The 20,110-nt window shown below is 34.9% G+C and overlaps 1 protein-coding gene across 1 annotated transcript; it reads left to right on the forward strand.

Moving 5' to 3' along the window:
• The first annotated feature begins 10,712 nt into the window (after positions 1-10,712).
• On the forward strand, positions 10,713-13,948 carry LOC110102126 (remorin). The gene is made up of 5 exons (XM_020830309.2): positions 10,713-11,201; positions 12,003-12,056; positions 12,162-12,249; positions 12,526-12,607; positions 13,626-13,948. Exons 1-5 carry the CDS (start codon positions 11,033-11,035, stop codon positions 13,818-13,820), a joined length of 588 nt encoding a protein of 195 aa, XP_020685968.1. The 5' UTR covers positions 10,713-11,032; the 3' UTR covers positions 13,821-13,948.
• Positions 13,949-20,110: the final 6,162 nt, after the last annotated feature.

Raw genomic sequence — 20,110 nt, forward strand, 5'->3', positions numbered from 1 at the left:
GAAAGATTACCGTTGAGAAAGTCTCAAGGGATGAGCTTCTCTATCAGGAAGCTTCATGAGGTGATGGAGAGCAGATCTCCTTCAGACGTCGGGACTGGAGGACGGCCGAAGGTACGGCTCAGCGGGACACCGAGAGCTTTCACCGGAGTTCGCTCGAACAGATCGAAGGAACGGCCTGGGAAGCTAAGGGAAGATGCTGGGAGGTCGAAGGAGCTCTGGGGAATGATTTGAAACATCTGGGATCGAATGGCGAGCTCTGGGGAGCACTACCCTATTTAGCCACCTTTCACGAGCTTGGACGGCCGGGATTGATCAAGAGGGGCTGCGGATTGACACCAGGTGGAAGGGGACATCATCCCAGAGGGCTCGTAAGCTTCAAGCCGGCGAGCCACACCCTTTGGAAGGCTTTGGGTCAGGATCAACTGGGGGGGACCACTGGAGCTTGTTCTCCATTGGTTCCAACCGCCGCCGACTGGGGTTTGGGTCGGGTTGACCTGAAAAGAATGATGGGGATATGCTGGAGTCGAGGGTGAGCTCAATTGGGTCTGGGGAGGATTAAATTTGTCTGGTGGCTCGGTTGGACCCAAACCTACTCGGTTTGGGTCGAATTGGGCTCGACCCAGGTCAGACCAGACCCTGGGCTTGATATGGGAGGTAGGTCTGGGTCTGGTGCACCCAATGCAAGTGGCAATTGGGTTCAATTTCATCTGGGTTCAAAGATGGCTCGTGTTGATCCAAATCTGCTTGGTTCAGTTCGATTTGGGCTCGACCCAGGTCAGGCCAGACCCTGGGCTTGATGTGGGAGGTGGGTCTGGGTCTGGTGCACCCAATGCAAGTGGAAATTGAGTTCAATTAGATCTGAGTTCAAAGATGGCTCGGGTCCATATGGTTTTGGCTACTTTGAGCTAGCCTAAAACCTGACCCAAGTCAACCCAAGGCATGGGCTGGCTGGAGGAAGTGTATTAGACCTAGGGCCACCTACTAGAAGTGTTGATCAAGTTCAATTTGGCATAGGGCAAGGATTGACTCAATCCCAAGTGGTTTTGGGCACTTTCGGTTAGCCTAACTCTTAACCCAAGTGGTCCCAGAGGCTGGGCTGGTTAAGAGTGGTGCATTGGGTCAAGGGAGACCCAATGGGAGTGTTGGTTAAATTCAATTTGACTTAGGACAAGAATTGGCTCAATCCCAAGTGGTTTTGGCCACTTTGGGTTAGCCTAACTCTTGACCCAAGTGGAGCCAGAGGCTGGGCTGGTCAAGAGAGGTGCATTGGGTCAAGGGAGACCCAATGACACCTTCATTTGGATTCAATTTGATTAAGGTTGAGAGATGGTTCAAAGGAGACCTCTCTTTGGTCACTTGGGTCTAGCCAAAAGGCTAACCCAAGTGAGCCTAAGGCTTGGGTCTCCAAGAGGGGTCTCTTGGGTGCCCAAGGAGTCACCCCTTGAGTTCAAATGGAATTGGAATGATCTTGGTCAAGTGGATTAGGTGGTTTAAGGTGTATGGGCCATTTGGTCAACTTGGTTGACTTGGTCAACCAAGTTGACCCAGGGCTAGGAGTTGGGTCAAAGGGGTTCCAAAGGTCAATTGGAAACACTTGAGAGAGGTTTCAAGCATTGATGATCAATTGAAGTCAAGTCTAGGCCAAAAATCCCCTTAAAGGGCATTTTGGTCATTTTGGCCCTGAGTAAATTCGGGGCCAAATTGAATCTGGAAAGATGTAGAATATTGTTAAATAAGTCAAAATCAAGGTATTGGAGATGGTCAAAGGGTTTGGAGGGGGCTTCAAGGTCAAATTCCACTAGTTGTAAGGTCCAGTGGCATTGATTGTAAATATTTGAAGGTTTTGGAATCATTGGAATTGGATCAAGTTTGTATGGTTAGAGTCCTCCAAATGAGCTCAAATTTGGAGGGTTGACACTAGAGACATGTCACATCAATATGCAATTGATAGAGCCTGAATCAGATGTCAATTGACAAGGTTTCAAGCTGATGGAAAAATCACCCAGAAAGGGATTTAGGACCTAAGTCTTTGGCCTAAGGATCCTGGGTTTGGATTGAGTTAAGATTTGGATTGAGCCTAAGGGTTAGAAACTAGAAAGATCCTAGAATCTACGACTCAAGGAGGAGTTAAGAGTGACCTCATACAAAAATGAGGTCAACATGTCTATAGTTATTTGGAACTGTATGATTGATTACCTTAGATATAAGCACATTTAATGTTTCTTTCCAGCAAACATTCATTTCTCCTGAGTAGAAAAAATTATTAATAGCATTCCAAAAATCATTTTTAATAATGCACCAATAATCTTTAATAAATGAATAAGAGATACCATCATTTCCTAGTGAGATGTTGCCCCATGTTTGATTCACTACAGCTTCATCTTCCTCCAACGATAGATCCTTATGTAACAACCTTCTAACAATATCATCAAGAGAACATAGAGGTGATGTCCAGTCATGTAGATTACAATTCTTATCTTTCCATTTATTATGAAAAAATTGTAAAAACACATCAACAATTTGATTTTGATCTTCCACCTCCATACCATTATCATCTTTTCTTTTAAAATGTAATTTGCATTCCTTCGTGCACTGGCAAATGAGTGGAAAAACATAGAATTGGTGTCAACCTCCAACATACATTTTACCTTAGCTATTTGCTTCCACCAGGTGTTCAACCGAACCAAAGTTGAATTCAGCTCACTAACTTTCCCCTTAAGCAGTCAATTGTCTTCCTCCGAAAGTCATCCCTCCTCTGCTTCCATCATTTGCAGCTCCAAAATACAATTTTTCATATTTTCTCTATGTTGGACATAATCCTTATGCTTAGCTTTGCTCCATAAAAATAAAATCTTCAAAGTTCTTCTTAACTTTTTATTCAGGAAATCGGTAAAGTTCCCTCTCATGTTCTTACTCCAAGCAGATCTCACAATTGTAAAAGATGTCGGATAAGATGCCCACACATCTTCGAACCTTATAATTATATCAGGTATGAAACTATGCTCCAAAATATTTAATGGATTTGGACAGTGGTCAGAAGCCACCCTAGCAAGATGTCTTACTACCAACCGATTAGAAGAGTTCATTGCTGCAGAATTTATAAAACATTTATCTAGTCTTTCCAAAATATGAGCACCACAAGACTTATTGTTGCACCAAGTAAATGTAGGCCCAATAAGCCCGACCTCATGGAAATCATTATTCACCAAGAATGATTTCATGTCTTTGGAAGCTTGAGAGAATCTAAATCTCTTACCCCCTCTTTTATCCTCCTTTGACAATAAGTAATTAAAATCCCCTCCCATTTCCATAGGTATATTTTTTGAAGAAAAAGCTTCCAATTTCTCCCAAAGAATACTTCTCTGGGCAACCTCCTTACTACCATAAATAGTAGCAATCCTCCAAACTCCCTTATTAATAACTTCTAGCACACATATAACCATTTGGTGAGAAGATTCTAATATAGAAAAAGATGCAATTTTAACTTTCCAAAGAACAAGAATACCTTTAAACAAACCATCTGACAGAACATGAAAGAAATCTCAATCACCTCCAATAAGAGAATTGACTTCCAATCTACTAGTAGAAGTCATTTTAGTTTCCAAAAGCCCCACAAAAAAAAAACTCCATAATCTCTCACAACTTCTTTGAGATATAGAGAAGCTTGCTTCTTTCTAGCTCCTCTACAATTCCAAAAAGTGATAGAAGACATTAATTGAAAACAGGGAAAGAGTTCCCACCTTTTTTTACCTTCACTATCCGGCTTCTTACTTCTAAGAGCCAGCTTAATAGGACCAAGTCCTCTAAGTTCCTTAGCAAGCTTCTTTTTTATAGAAGAAGAACCTTCTTCCTTAGTCCCTCCTACCTCCTTCAAATTTGGAAGTTGTATCTTTGAAGAACAATTCTCATTATCTTCAACAGTAATAAACCAACATGAATCACCTCCCCAATCACAACAGCAATAGTAGGAGCAATTTCTTCTTCAGTAGTAGGAGCAATCTCATCTTTAGTAGCAAGAGCAATCTCACCTTCCTCCACCAAATTCTTTAAAACCACAAACTTGTTACTATAAAATGTTGACTGATCCACCGCACTATCCATTTCCATCATTGGTTTGAGAACTTCAGATTGTTTGGATCCATCAATGCCAACTGGAACATCCTCATTAGATACCAAATCATCTCGGACCAACTCAGAGTTGCCACTTTCAATTTTCCCTGCTCAATATATTATTTTTAACAACCTTCTCAGGAAACTTGGCCACATATTCCTTCAAACCAACTTCACCCCCCCACCCCCCCCCCCTTGCAAACTCGCTTCTTCCCCATTGGAACATATTTTCATCTATCAAGTAAGGCTTTCCAACCTTAGAAGCATTCCTACAAACAATAATTTCATCCCAGCATTGCAAAGGAAAATTAGGCATTCTTATCCATATCGGAGCAGATAAACCCTTTGGTGAATTAGGCGAAAACAAAGGAGACCACTTGTCAACACTAATGATATGTCCCTTGACATTTTTTGAATTTTTTAATATATTTTTTTTAAAATTTGAAAGTTAAAACTAAATTATTTATATTTAAAAATATAAAATTAATATTTTATGTCAATTGAAGAGGCACTATGATAAATGAAAAGACATTATAGAATTTTCTGGAAATTTTTAGAATAAAAAATTAGTAATGTTTTAAGTAAAAAAAATTAAAATAATTTAATTCTATAATATACCATGGTCCATAGGATAGTAACCAAATCCACTAACTCCTCATCATAAAAAGCACAAAGTATCCAACCCTTACCAAGCCATGTAAGATGAAATTTGCCCAATTGATGCCATTGCCCAATTGATGAGATTAGTTATATGGTGACAAATGAATGGATTTGGATTATATGAGGTGGGTCAATGGGTATTATAAGATCTCACTAAAGGTTTTTTTTTTTTTCTTATTGCTAACAATCCTTTTAATTATATATTTTAAAGCATGTTTTACCTAGCATGGTCATTTCGAGTAAATCTAAGGCTTAAAAACAATTTCAATGTATAACTATGTTTATGTTATCAAGATTTAAAGGTCTTAACCTATCAGAATAAATTTGGTTGAGTGATAGGATCATTTATTTGAAAACCGTGTTATATAATAATATACATTGTTGGTTAGGTTAAGGGTCAAACCAATGGCCATAAACTTAGGGAAATTCATATGATAAGAAGGGGAATGACATTTTGATCATTAATGCATCTATAGCGAGCAATCAAAATTAAATACTAGAGAGGCTTCCCCTTGATATGAGGCAGGCTATTTGGCTAATGCCTTCCTCCTATAATAATTTCCAATTCAAGGAAATCTTAGTCATTTGAGGGTCTTTTTTTAATATAATCAAGTATAAGGTCATGGATATAATTTTTAGCTTATTAAGCTATGGAACGATACTACAAAATGATCTAGGACCATTGGAATAGAAGTTATGAAGGAAGAATACTTGGAAACATCAAAAATTAAGTGATCCAAGCAAGGGAGTTATATATTCAAGCTCTTAGGGGTAGAATTTTTTTCAATAGTGCATATACTTTTTTGTGCCAAAATGGGCTACAAATGTGACCATCTCATGCATTAAGTCAACACCTTTTAGTGTTGATTCAAACACCTTTGACCTTGAATTGACCACCACATAGATTGGGCCAACTTTCGTAGTGGCAATATGTCTTCAATATTTATCTCAATAAGAGGTACTCCCTCAAAGTCGGAAGCATGACCTACCTTTTCTTTACTTAGATGAGGTCTACTTGTCTTCTCTTCACCTCGACTAGTTTTCTAGGCTTTTGTCCCTCCACCATAGCACTTTTTCTTCCAAAGGAGGAGCCTCTAAAGTTATAAGTTGTCCATATGTTAAGCTTTAGAAGTATATGGACTTAGCTATTATTTATGTGAGCTGAAGTAACATATAAGAGAGCAATGAAATTGTAGAATATGATTCAAATAGCACCCCTGACCTTTATTTTTAGGCAATGATAATACAAAGACTATATCAATATTATTATGAGAACTCATATCAAACACACTTTTGATAAGTGTTAAAAATGGTGTTTTAATTTTTTTTACTTAATTTTTATCAATCAGTGAGAAAAATAAATAATTTCCTTATATAATTTATTTATCAATGCAATTCACCTTAATTTGTTGGTTGGAAGCTTTGCCTACCAATCTGGAGGTCTTGAATTTGATTCTTATGTATGTGATGTGTATGTGAGTTTTCCTTGATTGGCCTAGATGTCCTAAAAAATATATTTATCCTTTTTTTTAAGTCTCTTTCAAAAGGAGTAAGAGAATAGGGGAACCAAATCTACACCTCAATATGCAGGCACATGCAACTCACATGAATCAACCAAGTTCATCTCAATGAAGCTTAACCAAGAGCTGCATTCATCTAAGATGTGAACTACACAAAGGACTCACGCTCATCAATATCTAACAATGGAAGCAGACACCCTAGAGGAGCTTGACCATGGATACTTACACCTAAAATAAGTTTTACCAAGGAACTCTTCTTAATAGTCTGCAATCCAAGGTGTTACCTATCACATAAAAACTCGCCCAAAAGGAAGAATCGCCTCTCTTGAAGGGTTACTCATCCAAAATACAGAAGATGCACACCTAGCAATTTCATAGTTAATAGCCTCATTAGTCATGCTAGTCCATGCTTAAAAGAAGTCGCTCGGGGTACTCACCTGAAGCACTCACCCTAGCTCATGTCATATACATGGGGAACCCATCAATGACACTTGCCCAATAAGCATACATCAAGGTCATCCATCATAAGTACTCATTGAAGTAAACGACAAACACATTAGAGATTGTTGTTCATGTATCTATAATAGTTAGATCAGGTATTATTTATTATTTATCTAGCTATAATTTATGTGTATCTTTTCTATGCACATGAAAAGGAGGATGAATAATATTTTTTTGACCTTTATGGTATTTTTATTATTCACATGGATTAATGGATTCTAAAACTCTTCTCCTTACTCGCCCATTGTCCTTCTTGCCTTTCCATATCAGCTTAGCTAGATTTGTAAGTAGGATCAAAGTGTCACTCATGTATAGATCTAGAGTCAATAGTTTTGATCATGATATGCATAAAAACATAAGATTGTTAATTCATAATAATGAAATCAGTATTTTTTTTTGTTGATAGATAATTTTTTGTGTAATCAATCCCTGCCCAAAAAAAACTAAAACTACAATTTTTTTTGCAATGGCGCCCAGTATTTTATCATGAAAAGGAGAATCTCTATGGCTTTATCTTTTTTAACACCAACCATTATTTTTTTTGCAATTAAGGCATGCATGATTTACTTTTCTATTACAGACACTAAAGTCTCACACGCAAGCGACAAGCTAGCAATTTCCAAGTGATGGGGCCAAGTCTACTATTCATGCTGGTAAATGGTCATTATGCTATTGGATTTTCTTAGAAAATTGTTCATGTAGATCAAATTAGTTCATATAAAAGTTTTAGAACATAGGAAATATTTTTTAAAAAAATTGAATGAGTTAGGTGCATTCAAATCCTTAGCATATTTAATAAACCCTGATTTGAATATCTAGACTATAAACCTTTTGCTCTTAAGTAAATAATAGTCTTCTTATCCTACATATCATTTAGAATTAAACTCATAATTTTAAAGCATTTATGTGGTTTAGCTGGCAGTCCGCTCTAAGAAAATAAAAACCAAGTGTATGTTGGACCTCTTCCAAATTTCATTTAGAATTTAAAGGTAGAAGTCCTAATACACAAGCTCCTACACTATTTTAGACTAGGACCAAATCATTATTTTATAATAGCTCAACTTAGGTATAGAATTATAGGCATACTAAAATCTTGAATCCTCACCCTCCATAAATAGAATCTCGCCATTCTAAAAATTTGACCAAGTTAAATATATAATCTCATTCATTCCTAAAGAGTTAGAGCCTGATCGTAGAATAGGTCGGAGTACTTATGAGCTTCTCAAAATCATAGTACTCTCTACCTTTCATCCTATGATTCCAGAAAGAACTGGTCAATTTTGATTCAATCCCTATTGATAAATCCTTAATTTCATATCCTTGCCTGAATCATTAGATTAAAAAAATATTTAGTCACAACTTCAAAATTGAGTTTTCTCAAGAGCTTCTCTTGGGGTGTGATTAACCATAGAGGCTTGCCTTTATGGGTAACTTAAAGCACTAGTATAAAATAAACTCTATTTTAGTTTACTAAGATAGGGAACAAGTATTTAGAACCGTATATAAGTTTTCTAGAACTCATTTTTATTTTCAAATCAATATTTGAAAATTATTTTTTATTTTTTAGATAGTATGTTGTTCTCTTTTTTGCATTTGATTATGCAAATGATAATTTCATTTATGTTTTCAAATTGATTGTGAAATACTATTTTTGTCATTTGAGATAGTATGTTATTCTCTATATAGATTAGAATCTAGAATTAAAAAATTTTAAATTTTATGGTAGTTTATTTTCACTCAAATTATTTATAGGGGGTCCATATAAAACTTTCAATATTATTAATAAAAATCAATTTAATCTGATTAACTTGTATAAAATATTGGGTCAAACTATGACAAATTGACTATATGGTTAAGTTGAGCTCAGTCAAGGATTAATTGTGCATAATACATCTATTATCAATCAATTAAAATGATTCTAGGAGTTGGTTAATCTCAATTTGGCTAAATCATTTAAACTAGCAATTAGATTTATGGGTCAAATAGGATCAGTATGGCTGAGTTAACCAATTGCAATCTCAAAAAGGAAATTGGTGTCAAGTTACCAAAGATTAATATATTCTAGTTTTCCTAAATTAGTTGAAGAAAAATAATAAGGTCAATTTGATTGAATTGATGAGATTAGTTATATGATGACAGATGAAATGGCTTTGGGTTTTATGAGGTGGGTCAACGGATATTATTGGATCTCGCTAAAGGTTTTTTTTTTATTATAGGGTTGCTAATAATCCTTTTTATTTTATGTTTAAAGCAAGTTATACCTATCATGGTTGTTTAGAGTAAATCTAAGGCTTGACCTATTTCTATGTATAAATATGTTTATGTTATCAAGATTTAAGGGTATAAACATATGATGAGAAGAAATTTGGTTGAGTGATAGGATCATTTATTTGAAGATCATGTTATATTATCATATATACTGTTGTTTTGGTTAAGGGTCAAACCAATGCCTACAAACATAGGGAAATTCTTTTGATAAGAAGGGGGATGACATTTTGATCACTAATGCATCTATAGTGAACAATCAAAATTAAACATTAGAGAGGCTTTCCCTTGATATGAGGCAGGCTATTTGGTTATTGGTTTCCTCCTATAATAAGTTATAGTTCAGGGGAAATCTTATAGACATTTGAGGGTCTTTTTTTAATATAACCAAGTACAAGATCAAGAATATAATTTTTAGCTTATTGAGCTAAGAAACGATCCTACAAAATGATCTAGGACTATTGGAATACAAGTTATAAAAGAATAATATTTGGAAACATCTAAAAGTAAGTAATCCGAACAAGGGAGTTGTATATTGAAGCTTTTAGACCAATACTGCATAAATTGTTTTGTGCCAAAATGGGCTACAAATGTGACCATCTCATGCATTAAGTCAACACCTTTTGATGTTGAATCAAACATCTTTGAACTTGAATTGAACACCACATAGATTGGGCCAACTTCTTTACTGCAAATTTCTTTAATATTTATCTCAATAAGATGTACTCCCTCAAAGTCGGAAGCATGAGCTACCTTTCTTTACTCATGTGAGGTCTACTAGTCTCCTCTTCACCTTGACTAGTTATCTAGGCTTTTGTCCCTCCACCTTAGCACTTTTTTTCTTCCAAAGGAGGACCCTCTAAAATTTTTAGTTGTCCACACGTCAAGCTTTAGAAGTATATAGACTTAGCTATTTTTTATGTGAGCTAAAGTAACATATAAGAGAGCAATGAAATTGTAGAATATGATTCAAATAGCACCGCTGTCCTTTATTTTTAGGTAATAATAACACAATGATTTGATCAATATTATTATGGGAATCTCATATCAAACACACTTTTGAGATGAGTTAAAAATGTAGTTTTTTTTTACTTGATTTTTATCAATCAGTAAGAATAATAAATAATTTATTTATCCACACAACTCATCTTGTTCTGTTGGTTGAAAGCTTTGGCTACCAATCAATAGATCTTGGATTCGAGTCTTGTCTATATGATGTATGTGTGAATTTTCCTTAATTGGCCTAAATGTCCTAAAATATATATTTTTCCCATGGCATGTTCTTGGGGAACCCACCAATGACACTTGCCCAATAAGCATACATCAAGGCCATCCATCACAATTACTCATTGAAGGAAACCACAAACACATTAGAGATTGTTGTTCATATGTCGAGAATAGTTACATCATGCATTATTTATAATTGCACTTGGAATAATATTTGTGTAGCTTTTCTATCCCCATGAATAAGAGGTTAAAAGATATTTTTCTAACCCTTAAAGATATTTTTATTATTCACATAGATTATTGGATTCTAAAACTCTTCTCCTTACTTGTCCATTGCCCTTCTTACCTTGCCATGTTGGCTTAGCTATATATAAAACTACATAAAATTTCAAAGCGCCATTACCTTATATTAATGTTTTAATCATTCAACTTAGTCGCCCTTGAGAAAGAATCCACCATCAATGAATAAGCTGTTTCTTCATGTCACAAATTCCTGATCAGTCTGATGCGGCCTTCCTGTTTTTACGTTCGAGACAAAATGTTGGACGAACTTCGGCAACCCCAATTTCCTCTCCTCCATCCATCCCAGAGAGCCGAGCCTTTGATCTTTCAAATACTAACTTCTTAATAAGTCTATGACACATATTTCTTCTCACATAAAGGAAAAAGTCTTCCTTACAGATATATAGCAAGGAAGCTTGGGTTGGAGGTGAGGAAGAGGAAATAGCAGGCGAGGGCGAATAGTTAGAATGGGGGAAGAGGAAGCGAAGAATGTGTTCGGTGGGTTCACTACGGAGGCAGCCCCTTCGGAGCCGGCCCAGGCAGATTCTACAATGGACGTGCCGGAGGAGAAATCGGTGATTCCTCCATCTCCAGACGAGAAGCCTGACGAGGCCAAAGCACTGGCCGTCGTTGAGAGTATGAACTCTATTAACTACTACTTTTCTGTTCCCCTTTCCTGTTTCGATGTGCCCTCTTTTAGTTCTAAGTGGGCTAAGGGTTCCGTTGTTGCAGGAAGTAGCTAATGATATAGAGATGGAAGCCTATACTTTTTAGAGATTAAAGATTTGATTTTTGTTCCTTATTCTTTTGTTAGTAATGGAGAAAAAGGTGAAAAGGTTGGAGTATGCTCATGTGGATGAGTGGCTTTACCCTTAGAGATAGGATAAGAAATGAGCAAATACATGAAAAAGTTGTAGTAGCTCCAGTAGAAGATAAGATTAGAGAGAGTTGCCTTAGATGATTTGGTCACATAAAAACGTCGGCCTTTCGATGACCCAGTTGGGAGAGTAGAGATATTAGATTTGACTTATGTTAAGAAAGATAGAGGCAGATCTAAAAAAACATGGATATAAAATATTAGGAATGACCTTTCTTTACTAGATTTAAACGAGCATTTAACTTTTAATAGGACACAATGGAGAAAAGGATTTAAGTAGCCGACCCCACGTAGTGGGATAAAAGCTTGATGTTGTTGTTGTTGTTGTAATCTTTTGTTAGTAATGTTACCAACATCTTCATAGCTATCAACTTTAAAGTCCAACCTTTTAAAATTATCCATTTATCCAATTTTTTAGTTATCATATAATTATAAGCTTATTATGAAACTCGGATGTTTGGATTCTTTCACCAATTCTGTCTAAGGCGTTTTAAGAACGTTTAATGATCTTCTTAGCAAGCGAGTAAATCATAATAGTTTGCTCTTGTTTCTGTCCACAGTGCTCGCAGCTCCCCCATCAACTGAGAGAAGCTCTGGTGGTTCAACAGATAGATGCAAGTTTGAAAATTTTTAATTATATAGCTATTGGACAGTGCATATGATTTCCTTAGTATCATCACAGGCAGATCTAATTAAAAATAATCTACTTGTACCTTTAGATGCTATTCTTGCACGGGTTGAAACTGAGAAAAGACTATCGATTATCAAGGCTTGGGAAGATAGTGAGAAGGTCAAAGCTGAGAATAAGTAAGTTTCTTGTATCAAAGAGTTATTTAACTTGTTCTTTTTAAATGACTCAAGAATAGTTAGAGTATATTCATTTTAAGCTTTGAGTTTTTTTTTATTCTCAAATTTTGATTCCACAGAGTTGAGAGATCAAAAGAGTCATATTAACATATTTAAGGATCAAAAGAGTGAAATTTTGATAAGTTTAGGAATTAAATCTGAGAATAAGAAAAGTTGAGGTCAAAATAAACAAACATGCTAAACTCCCATTATAAACTTTTCAACTATTTTAAACAGAGCGGTTAAGAAGATGCATTCTATCACTGCATGGGAGAACACGAAGAAGGCAACAGTAGAAGCTGAACTGAGAAAGATAGAGGTATCGTTTCTTGCTTGGCTCGTTTTAATGCATGATGAGATTATTTAACTGTGGCTAAGCTACTAAATTTTTAACAAAATTATTCCTTTTTATGGAGCAACAGATTAGAAAAGACATGCTTAGCTTAACTCAGACTTAAAAAATGACTCAAAATTGCATTTTAAAGGAAAAAAGAAAAATCTTTTTGCTAACTTAAGCTGGTAAATAAGCCTGAACCCAACAACCATTATGATTGAGGATTTTAAGCTTACATAACTTTCTACAACAGAACAACTGGTTTGTTTTTTTTTTCTTTTTTCTTTTTTTTTTTCTTTTTTAAAACAGAACAACTGGTTTGTATTTCTTAAAAAGGTCAACAATTTGGAGTATAATTGCAGCTTTTGGAAAATAATATTTCAGAAGCTTCACAATTTTTATCGTTATTCTTTTAGAGATTGATTCATCTTTCAACAACAACAACAACATCAAGCCTGTGTCCCACAACATGGGGTCTACTACATGAATCCTTTTTCTCAATTGTGTTTTGTTAAAAATTAAATTCTCGTTTAAATCTAATAAAGAAAGATCATTCCTAATATTTTATAACAAAGTCTTTTTAAATCTCCCTCTACCTTTCTTAACATAAGTCAAATCTAATAGCTCAGCTTTCCTAATCGGGTCATCGGAAGGCCTCCATTTAATGTGACCAAACCATCTTAGGCGACTCTCTATAATCTTATCTTTCACTGAAGCTACTCCAACCTTTTCACGTATATGCTCATTTCGTATCCTATCTCTAAGGGTAAAACCACTTATCCACCTGAGCATCCTCATCTCTGCAACACTTAACTTAATATTATGCATGAAAATATTTTGATTGATTCATCCTCATCCTAAAGAGATTGATTCATCTTTAGGATTAATCAATTCATTCCACCTTTACCTTTGCTCTTGCACATTGTGATTAATTTACCCATGCGAGTATCCGCCCAGTTATTCTTCATGAGATGAGCTGACATAAAATTTGATAACCGAGCAGGAAGAACTGGGAAGGAAGAAAGCAGAATACGCAGAAAAAATGAAGAACAAGATTGCTATGATTCGCAAGGAAGCGGAGGAGAAGAGAGCTATAGCGGAGGCCGGGCGTGTTGAAGGTATTCTGAAGGCAGAAGAGATGGCTGCAAAATATCGTGAAACAGGAGTTTCTCCCAAGAAATTATTGGGATTGTTTTGAGTAATGAGATCATTTCTTTTTCTGTGATTCAGTTTTTTTTTTTTTTTTTTACAAAGTCAGTGAAATTGTGGTGCTTGTGGTTGCTTACACGTATATTTTGAAGAATAAACATTGTTTTCTATTTATTATTTTGTGAACATTCATTCTTGTTTTTTCAATAGCACTGACAAATTTGTCAACTGGCTATAATTTAGGAGCTTTTATTCTGTACGGAGACCGGAAGCATCGGATACTTAATAGTACCGAGTGTGGGTACTGAACTAGGTACCCACCAATAAGATGACGTGACGTGCTTTTATTGATCTCCGGATGCCCTTCGCACTCCGCACAGAATAATTCATCCTAATTTAGGTTTCGTTCGGGATAGCATTTTTAATGCTTTTTAAAATAAAATAACTTTTTAAATTAAAAATTTTCTTCAATTAGATATTTTTATATTAAAAAACAATTTTAAAATAGCAATGAAAAAACTGTCACAAACAAAACCTAACTCATTGTCAAAAATTCTGAAACTTAATTTAAAAAAAGCTATCAGTAGAGGGAACTTTTATTACATCCGGTGCAAGGACGTAGAGGAACGTCCGGTCGGAGGGAATTTCCCGTCAAAAAATTAGGTATTTGCTCAGTATTAGGTATTATTTGATAATAATGAGGAATACCGTTCTCTGAAGACCAATACCGAGTTATACCGAGCTGTATCGAGAAATACCGAGTTGTACCGAGTTTTTTCTGGGAAAAACTCGGTACAACTTTGGCATAACTCGGTATTTGCTCGGTAAAGCCCGATATAACTCGGTATTGGGTCTTCAAATGATGGTATTCTTCATTATTGTTTGGTATTGCTCAGTACAACTCATTTTTTGGCGAGAATTTGCCTCCGACCGGACTTTCCTCTACGTCCGGTCGGAGGACGTAATAATTGTCTGCTGGGCACTGTAGTGTATGCCACATTTAAAATAGAGAGGCTGGTGAATCTCTCTAGTGAATTGGTATTTCTTTTTTAGAAAAATAAATTGATTTTGTGGATGTATAAATATTTCAATTATGAATTTTGTAAAACAAAGTACTAAGCTTTTTTTTTATTTGAGAACAAATGAAAAAAAAAAATCTTTTTCAAAATAAGCTTCAAAAAGTAATAATAATTTTTATTTACAAAAAGGAATAAAATTCTTTATTAAGCAATATTGTTATTTCAAGATATTTTCAACTTTTAAAAGCTTTCGCGTAATAATCATCATAATAGACATCATAATAGTCCAAATCAATATGTTGAGAGATTAAAGCAATAGTGCAAGAAAAAAATACAAAAAATAAAAAATAAAAAGAAAAAAACCACAAATCAATTTATAGTGGCTTGGCCTACGGCCTACATTCACTCACTAAATCTTCAATCGAGGGCAAATTATTATATGCGCACACTGGAGGCAAACTTGCATCCGAATTATTGCGCTTTTATTGTGATTTTATTATGCTTTCGATGTATTTTTATAAAAGGGCAGCTAATACATAATTTTAATTGCATATTAGCTGTCCTTTTGCTGCCCTTTTACTGAGTATTTAAAAAGCGCAGCAAAAGGGCAGCAAATACTCAATGAGTAAGATATTTGTTGCGCTTTCGCTGCCTTTTTGCAAGTACTCAGCAAAAGTACATCTAATATGCAACTAAAATTGTGTATTAGCAGCCTTTTTATCAAAATACATCAAAAGCGCAGTAAAAGCGTAGCAATCCGGACGCAAGCTTGCGCCTAGTGTGCGCATAGAATAATTTGCCTAAATGGAAATCTCTCTCTTCTTATGGTTCTAGCAAGGTGTAGAAATCTCTCTCCTTCACATGTAATAAGGAAATCTTATACAATGTTTTTTTCTCGAAATGTATACCTACTCTGATGGCACAAATAGGAATTTTTATTGAGTCCTCCCACCTGACGTAGAGATACGTCCTCCCAGAGCTAAATTCGCGCTAAAAAATGAGAAATACCGAGCAAATACCAAGCAATTCCAAACAATAACGACGAATATCATCATGTGAAGACCAATACTGAGTTATACCGAGTTATACCGAGCTATACCGAGCAATACAAAAAAATACCTAATTTTTTCTAGAAAAACTCGGTATTTTTTTGTATTGCTCGGTATAACTCGATATTGGTCTTCACATTATGATATTCCTCGTTATTATCAAATAATACCTAGCAATACCGAGCAAAAACTGAGTTTTTTTGCGGTGGGAGGACGTATCTCTACGTCAGGTGCGAGGACGCAATAAAAATTCCACAAATAGATCCACAAAACACAAAAAAAAAAAAAAACTCTCCATGATCTATACAAATAAAGCTCAAGGAGTTCTCAACCTAGACCAGTGGACTCTATAATTAGAGAAATGAAAGGATATAATTTGCGAACAATCAATGGTGAAGCCTCACACAAGAATTTTTTCAAAATTTTCAAAGTTCAAAGGACAAAGAGAGATATTGTAGAGAACAATTTTTCTCATGAGTTTCTCAAACCTCTTGGGAGACACTTTTTTTCAAAAGTCTCCATAGAGTTTCTATTAATCCCTTTTACATGATAGCTTAATCAAAAACCTTAAAAAGTAAACTTGATGGCGAAATCTTTTGGTCTAATTCTGGGATCATAACATGCGATTAGCACAGTCAACCTGAAATTTTAAAAATCATCTATATTTGCATAGTATTATTGAACCATATACTAAAACACGTGAAAGAGGCAAAATTGGCGACTCAAGTGATGGTGGGCACGTGAGATGCATCACTAGAGTGGTCAAACGACCTTTCATCACCAAACGGACTGTGCCATTATAATAAGAGTGTTGAATTTACTTAAGAGGGAGTCTCTCGTGGTCAAATCGAGGAAAAATGGTCGAAATCGATAACTGAGACCCAAAAATGACGTGTGATGCTGCTCAAACAACGTCCAATCAAAAACAGAAATCGTCGTTGTACACGGAACATCGACAATACTCAAATGACTGTAATTTCACTCAACAAAATTTGTGTGGGAAAATCAACACTAAACCCAATGGAGCATGTAAATTGCGGCAAAATGATTTTTTTAATGTTATTATATGTAATAATAGTATTATTATTATTATTAAATAAAATATATACGTTCGTACCTGTTCAACACCCATGCCGACCGATGTCGACGCCGCTCATCCTCTTTGCACGATTCCTGCTCAGATCTCGCTCTTGCTCGTCATCTACTCATGTTATTAAAATAAGATATCGGAGCTCTCGATTGTTTTCTACTTCCTCATTCTTGAAAACTTCTATTATTCCACATTCATTTGAATCCATTCTCGCAACGCTCCCTTTTTGAACAAGGACTTATAACCCAATGGTTGGCCAATATGACCAAGCTCAACCAATTGGATTGACTCAAGAAGTTAGTCAATCAAATTGACCCGAACCTAATGGCATGGAACTAGATAATAGCCTTTTTAAGTCAACTAGTTGATGACCAAGTCATGGCCACTCGAGCTCAAATTGAGCTAATTTGACCTAAATCAATCTCAACCACTTGAGATTGACCCAAGAAGCTCCACTAGCCAAAATGGTCCAAACTCATGGTAATTAAGGCTTCGTTTGGGACGGCTTTCTTTTTTATTCTTAAAGCAGCTTTAGAGTACAAAAATTTTAATTTTTATACTAGAAAGCTGTTTTAAGAAGCGGTAAGAAAGCCATCTCAAACGAACCCTAAGTTAGCTAATAGCTTGACATAGGCTCTCTGTAGAGGATTGAGCAAAGCTATGGTCAGGCAAACCAAAATAGGCATCACTTGACCCAAGTCGAATAGACCCCATTAACCCATTTAATCAAACAGAGCTCATATTTGTGCAACACAGTCTATAGTAATTCCTACATTTGTTTTGAATTTGTATAAGTTTTCTGGAGGAGAACATTTGGAGGAGATACCATTATTGCAAATAAAGAGAAAAAGAGATTGTAAAGGCTTCTCCGCCTTTGAAAGAGTGGCCATTTTCTTCAATGCAGCCTGTACAAGAAGTCTATGTGTGGTGAAAGCTTAGGCATGGACGTAGGCTACAACTGAACCAAATAAAAAACATTACTTATTCATATGTTCATTTGTGTTTTCACATTTTATTTATAGTTATGCATCACTACTCAAAATTGTTTGGAAGATTTTTAAGATTGTCTAGTCTCAATAACTTCGTTACACAGGAACTGAAAAAAGTAAGCAAGATCATACATTATTTTTCAAAATAAACAATAGTAACAGTTATTTCTGAAGCTAGATATTTAAATTCATATATCGTTGACCACTTGCAGGGTTCTTTAGTATCGTAGGAACAGGAAATTAGCTCGATAAATAATACCGAGGGCAATTTGAGGAAATTAGCACTCAAATGCTACAATCTGAGCAACAGTAGCTCATCTTCAGAAACTGATGATGATGAAAAAGAATTTCTACAAAAGGATGATTAAAAAGAATTTCTACAAAAGCAAAAGTCAAAAAACTAGTTAAAATTTTCAAAATAAATTAAAACTGACCTTGTAGGTGAAAGGAAAGAAATCCCAATGTGTTTCAAATGCAACAAGATCATCCACTTATAGTAAGAATGTCTGTGAATCAAAGTAGAAGGAAAGAAAACCTCACAACAAAAAAGGCGATAAATATCAAGAGAATCATCTAATTAGAGAGAAACATCTAATTAAAGAGGTCACTTAGGCAAACACAAATACCAAAAAAATATCAAGAGAATCATTTATTTAGAGAAGCAAATACATGTCTCATGGCTATTGATATTCCATCAGAAGAGATAAATGAAAGTGTAACTTTTGATGATTTGCATGATACTTGAGATGAATGATATTTCAGTTAATTTGAAAAAGAAATTTCATACCTTAAGAAAAGAGCATGTAAACCTTGATTCACATTACATTGAGCATGAATTATTCCAAAAAAGAAAAAAGAATATCATAAACTGAGGTGTCTTTATGTAATAAATTATCTAGAGAAAATTCTATTTTGAACAGCAAAGCAATCTATTTGCATTGTTTGAAAAAACACAAGTATAAATGCATCTCATATTTTATCTAACACCAAAAAAAGTTGCACATAGACCAAATGCACACATGAATACTACGTGCACAACTTGTGGTACTTAGGACACACTAGTAAATATGCCCGTGCATTAAATGCACGTTAATAAAAAAGAATCATATTATAAATATTTAATTATATTATCATTATTAAGATGAACACGTTTTATTTTTTTAAATAATTATAATCATTATGATAAGTTTTATATGATTAGATAAATAGTTTTATATGATATTTATTTATGAATTATTTTGATATTAAATTATGTTTATTATAATCAGTCTATTTATTTTTTAAGTCAAAATTTTTTGAAAATTATAAGTTCTTTTTTTAATTACACATTGATAATAAATAAAAAATTAATAGAATAAATTTGAGTGAAATGGCAAAAAAAGGCAAAAAAAAAAAAAAAAATTGGCGCCAACAAAATAATGCGGGCATGCAAATAATCCAAATACTGCCGATTAGATCATGCCGCTCAGAGAGGGGCAAGCCGAAGAGTTGTAGGCGGCTCGAAACAACCGAAAGGACGTCGATCGAGCTTCGTTCGTCGGGTGGTCTTTTTTATGTTCTCGACTACTTGTAAGAGAAACGACTCGGCTTCCAAATTAATAAATTACCTATAAACGGAGAAGAGAGGGGTAAGCCGATGAGCTGTACGTGGCTCGAAGCAACCGAAACGACGTCGATCGAGCTTCGTTTGTCTGATCGTCTTTTTCATCTTCTCGACTACTTGTAAGAGAAACGATTCAGCTTCCAGATTAATAAATACATCATTATATGAATAAAATTATAATTATTAATTAACTATAATTATAATAATTTAAATAAACGGTTGAGATTTGATTTGAATAATTAAAATGGAAGATCAGAATTTATTATGGGTGGAATCCCAAACTTCTTTTATAATGATAGTATAGATGTAATGGACGAAGCGTTTAGAAAAAGCATTAAATTGCAGAAGCATTTTTTTAATTTATGAGTAGCATAGATAGATAGAAGTTGAAGCAAGATAAAACGTCATAATGGTAGTATAGATAGATAGATAGAATTTGATACCAATAAATGCACAGTATAAAACGTCACAATGGTGGCAAATGATTAATACATATTTATGATAATAATAGTAGTATAAATGCTTAATTAATTATTTGAAAAGCAGTTTTAAAAATGAGAAGTAAAGTGACCGTATGAGATGGTTTGCT

This window comes from Dendrobium catenatum, unplaced genomic scaffold (assembly GCF_001605985.2).
Source record: "Dendrobium catenatum unplaced genomic scaffold, ASM160598v2 fragScaff_scaffold_488, whole genome shotgun sequence".
NCBI classification, from domain to species: domain Eukaryota; kingdom Viridiplantae; phylum Streptophyta; class Magnoliopsida; order Asparagales; family Orchidaceae; genus Dendrobium; species Dendrobium catenatum.

What these genes read in the sequence shown, in the direction of transcription:
- LOC110102126 (XM_020830309.2), top strand. Translation starts at nt 11,033, where the DNA reads ATGGGGGAAGAGGAAGCGAAGAATGTGTTCGGTGGGTTCACTACGGAG. An exon ending in AGCACTGGCCGTCGTTGAGA is followed by an intron (nt 11,202 to 12,002) that starts GTATGAACTCTA and finishes TTCTGTCCACAG; the next exon opens with TGCTCGCAGCTCCCCCATCA. An exon ending in CTGAACTGAGAAAGATAGAG is followed by an intron (nt 12,608 to 13,625) that starts GTATCGTTTCTT and finishes ATAACCGAGCAG; the next exon opens with GAAGAACTGGGAAGGAAGAA.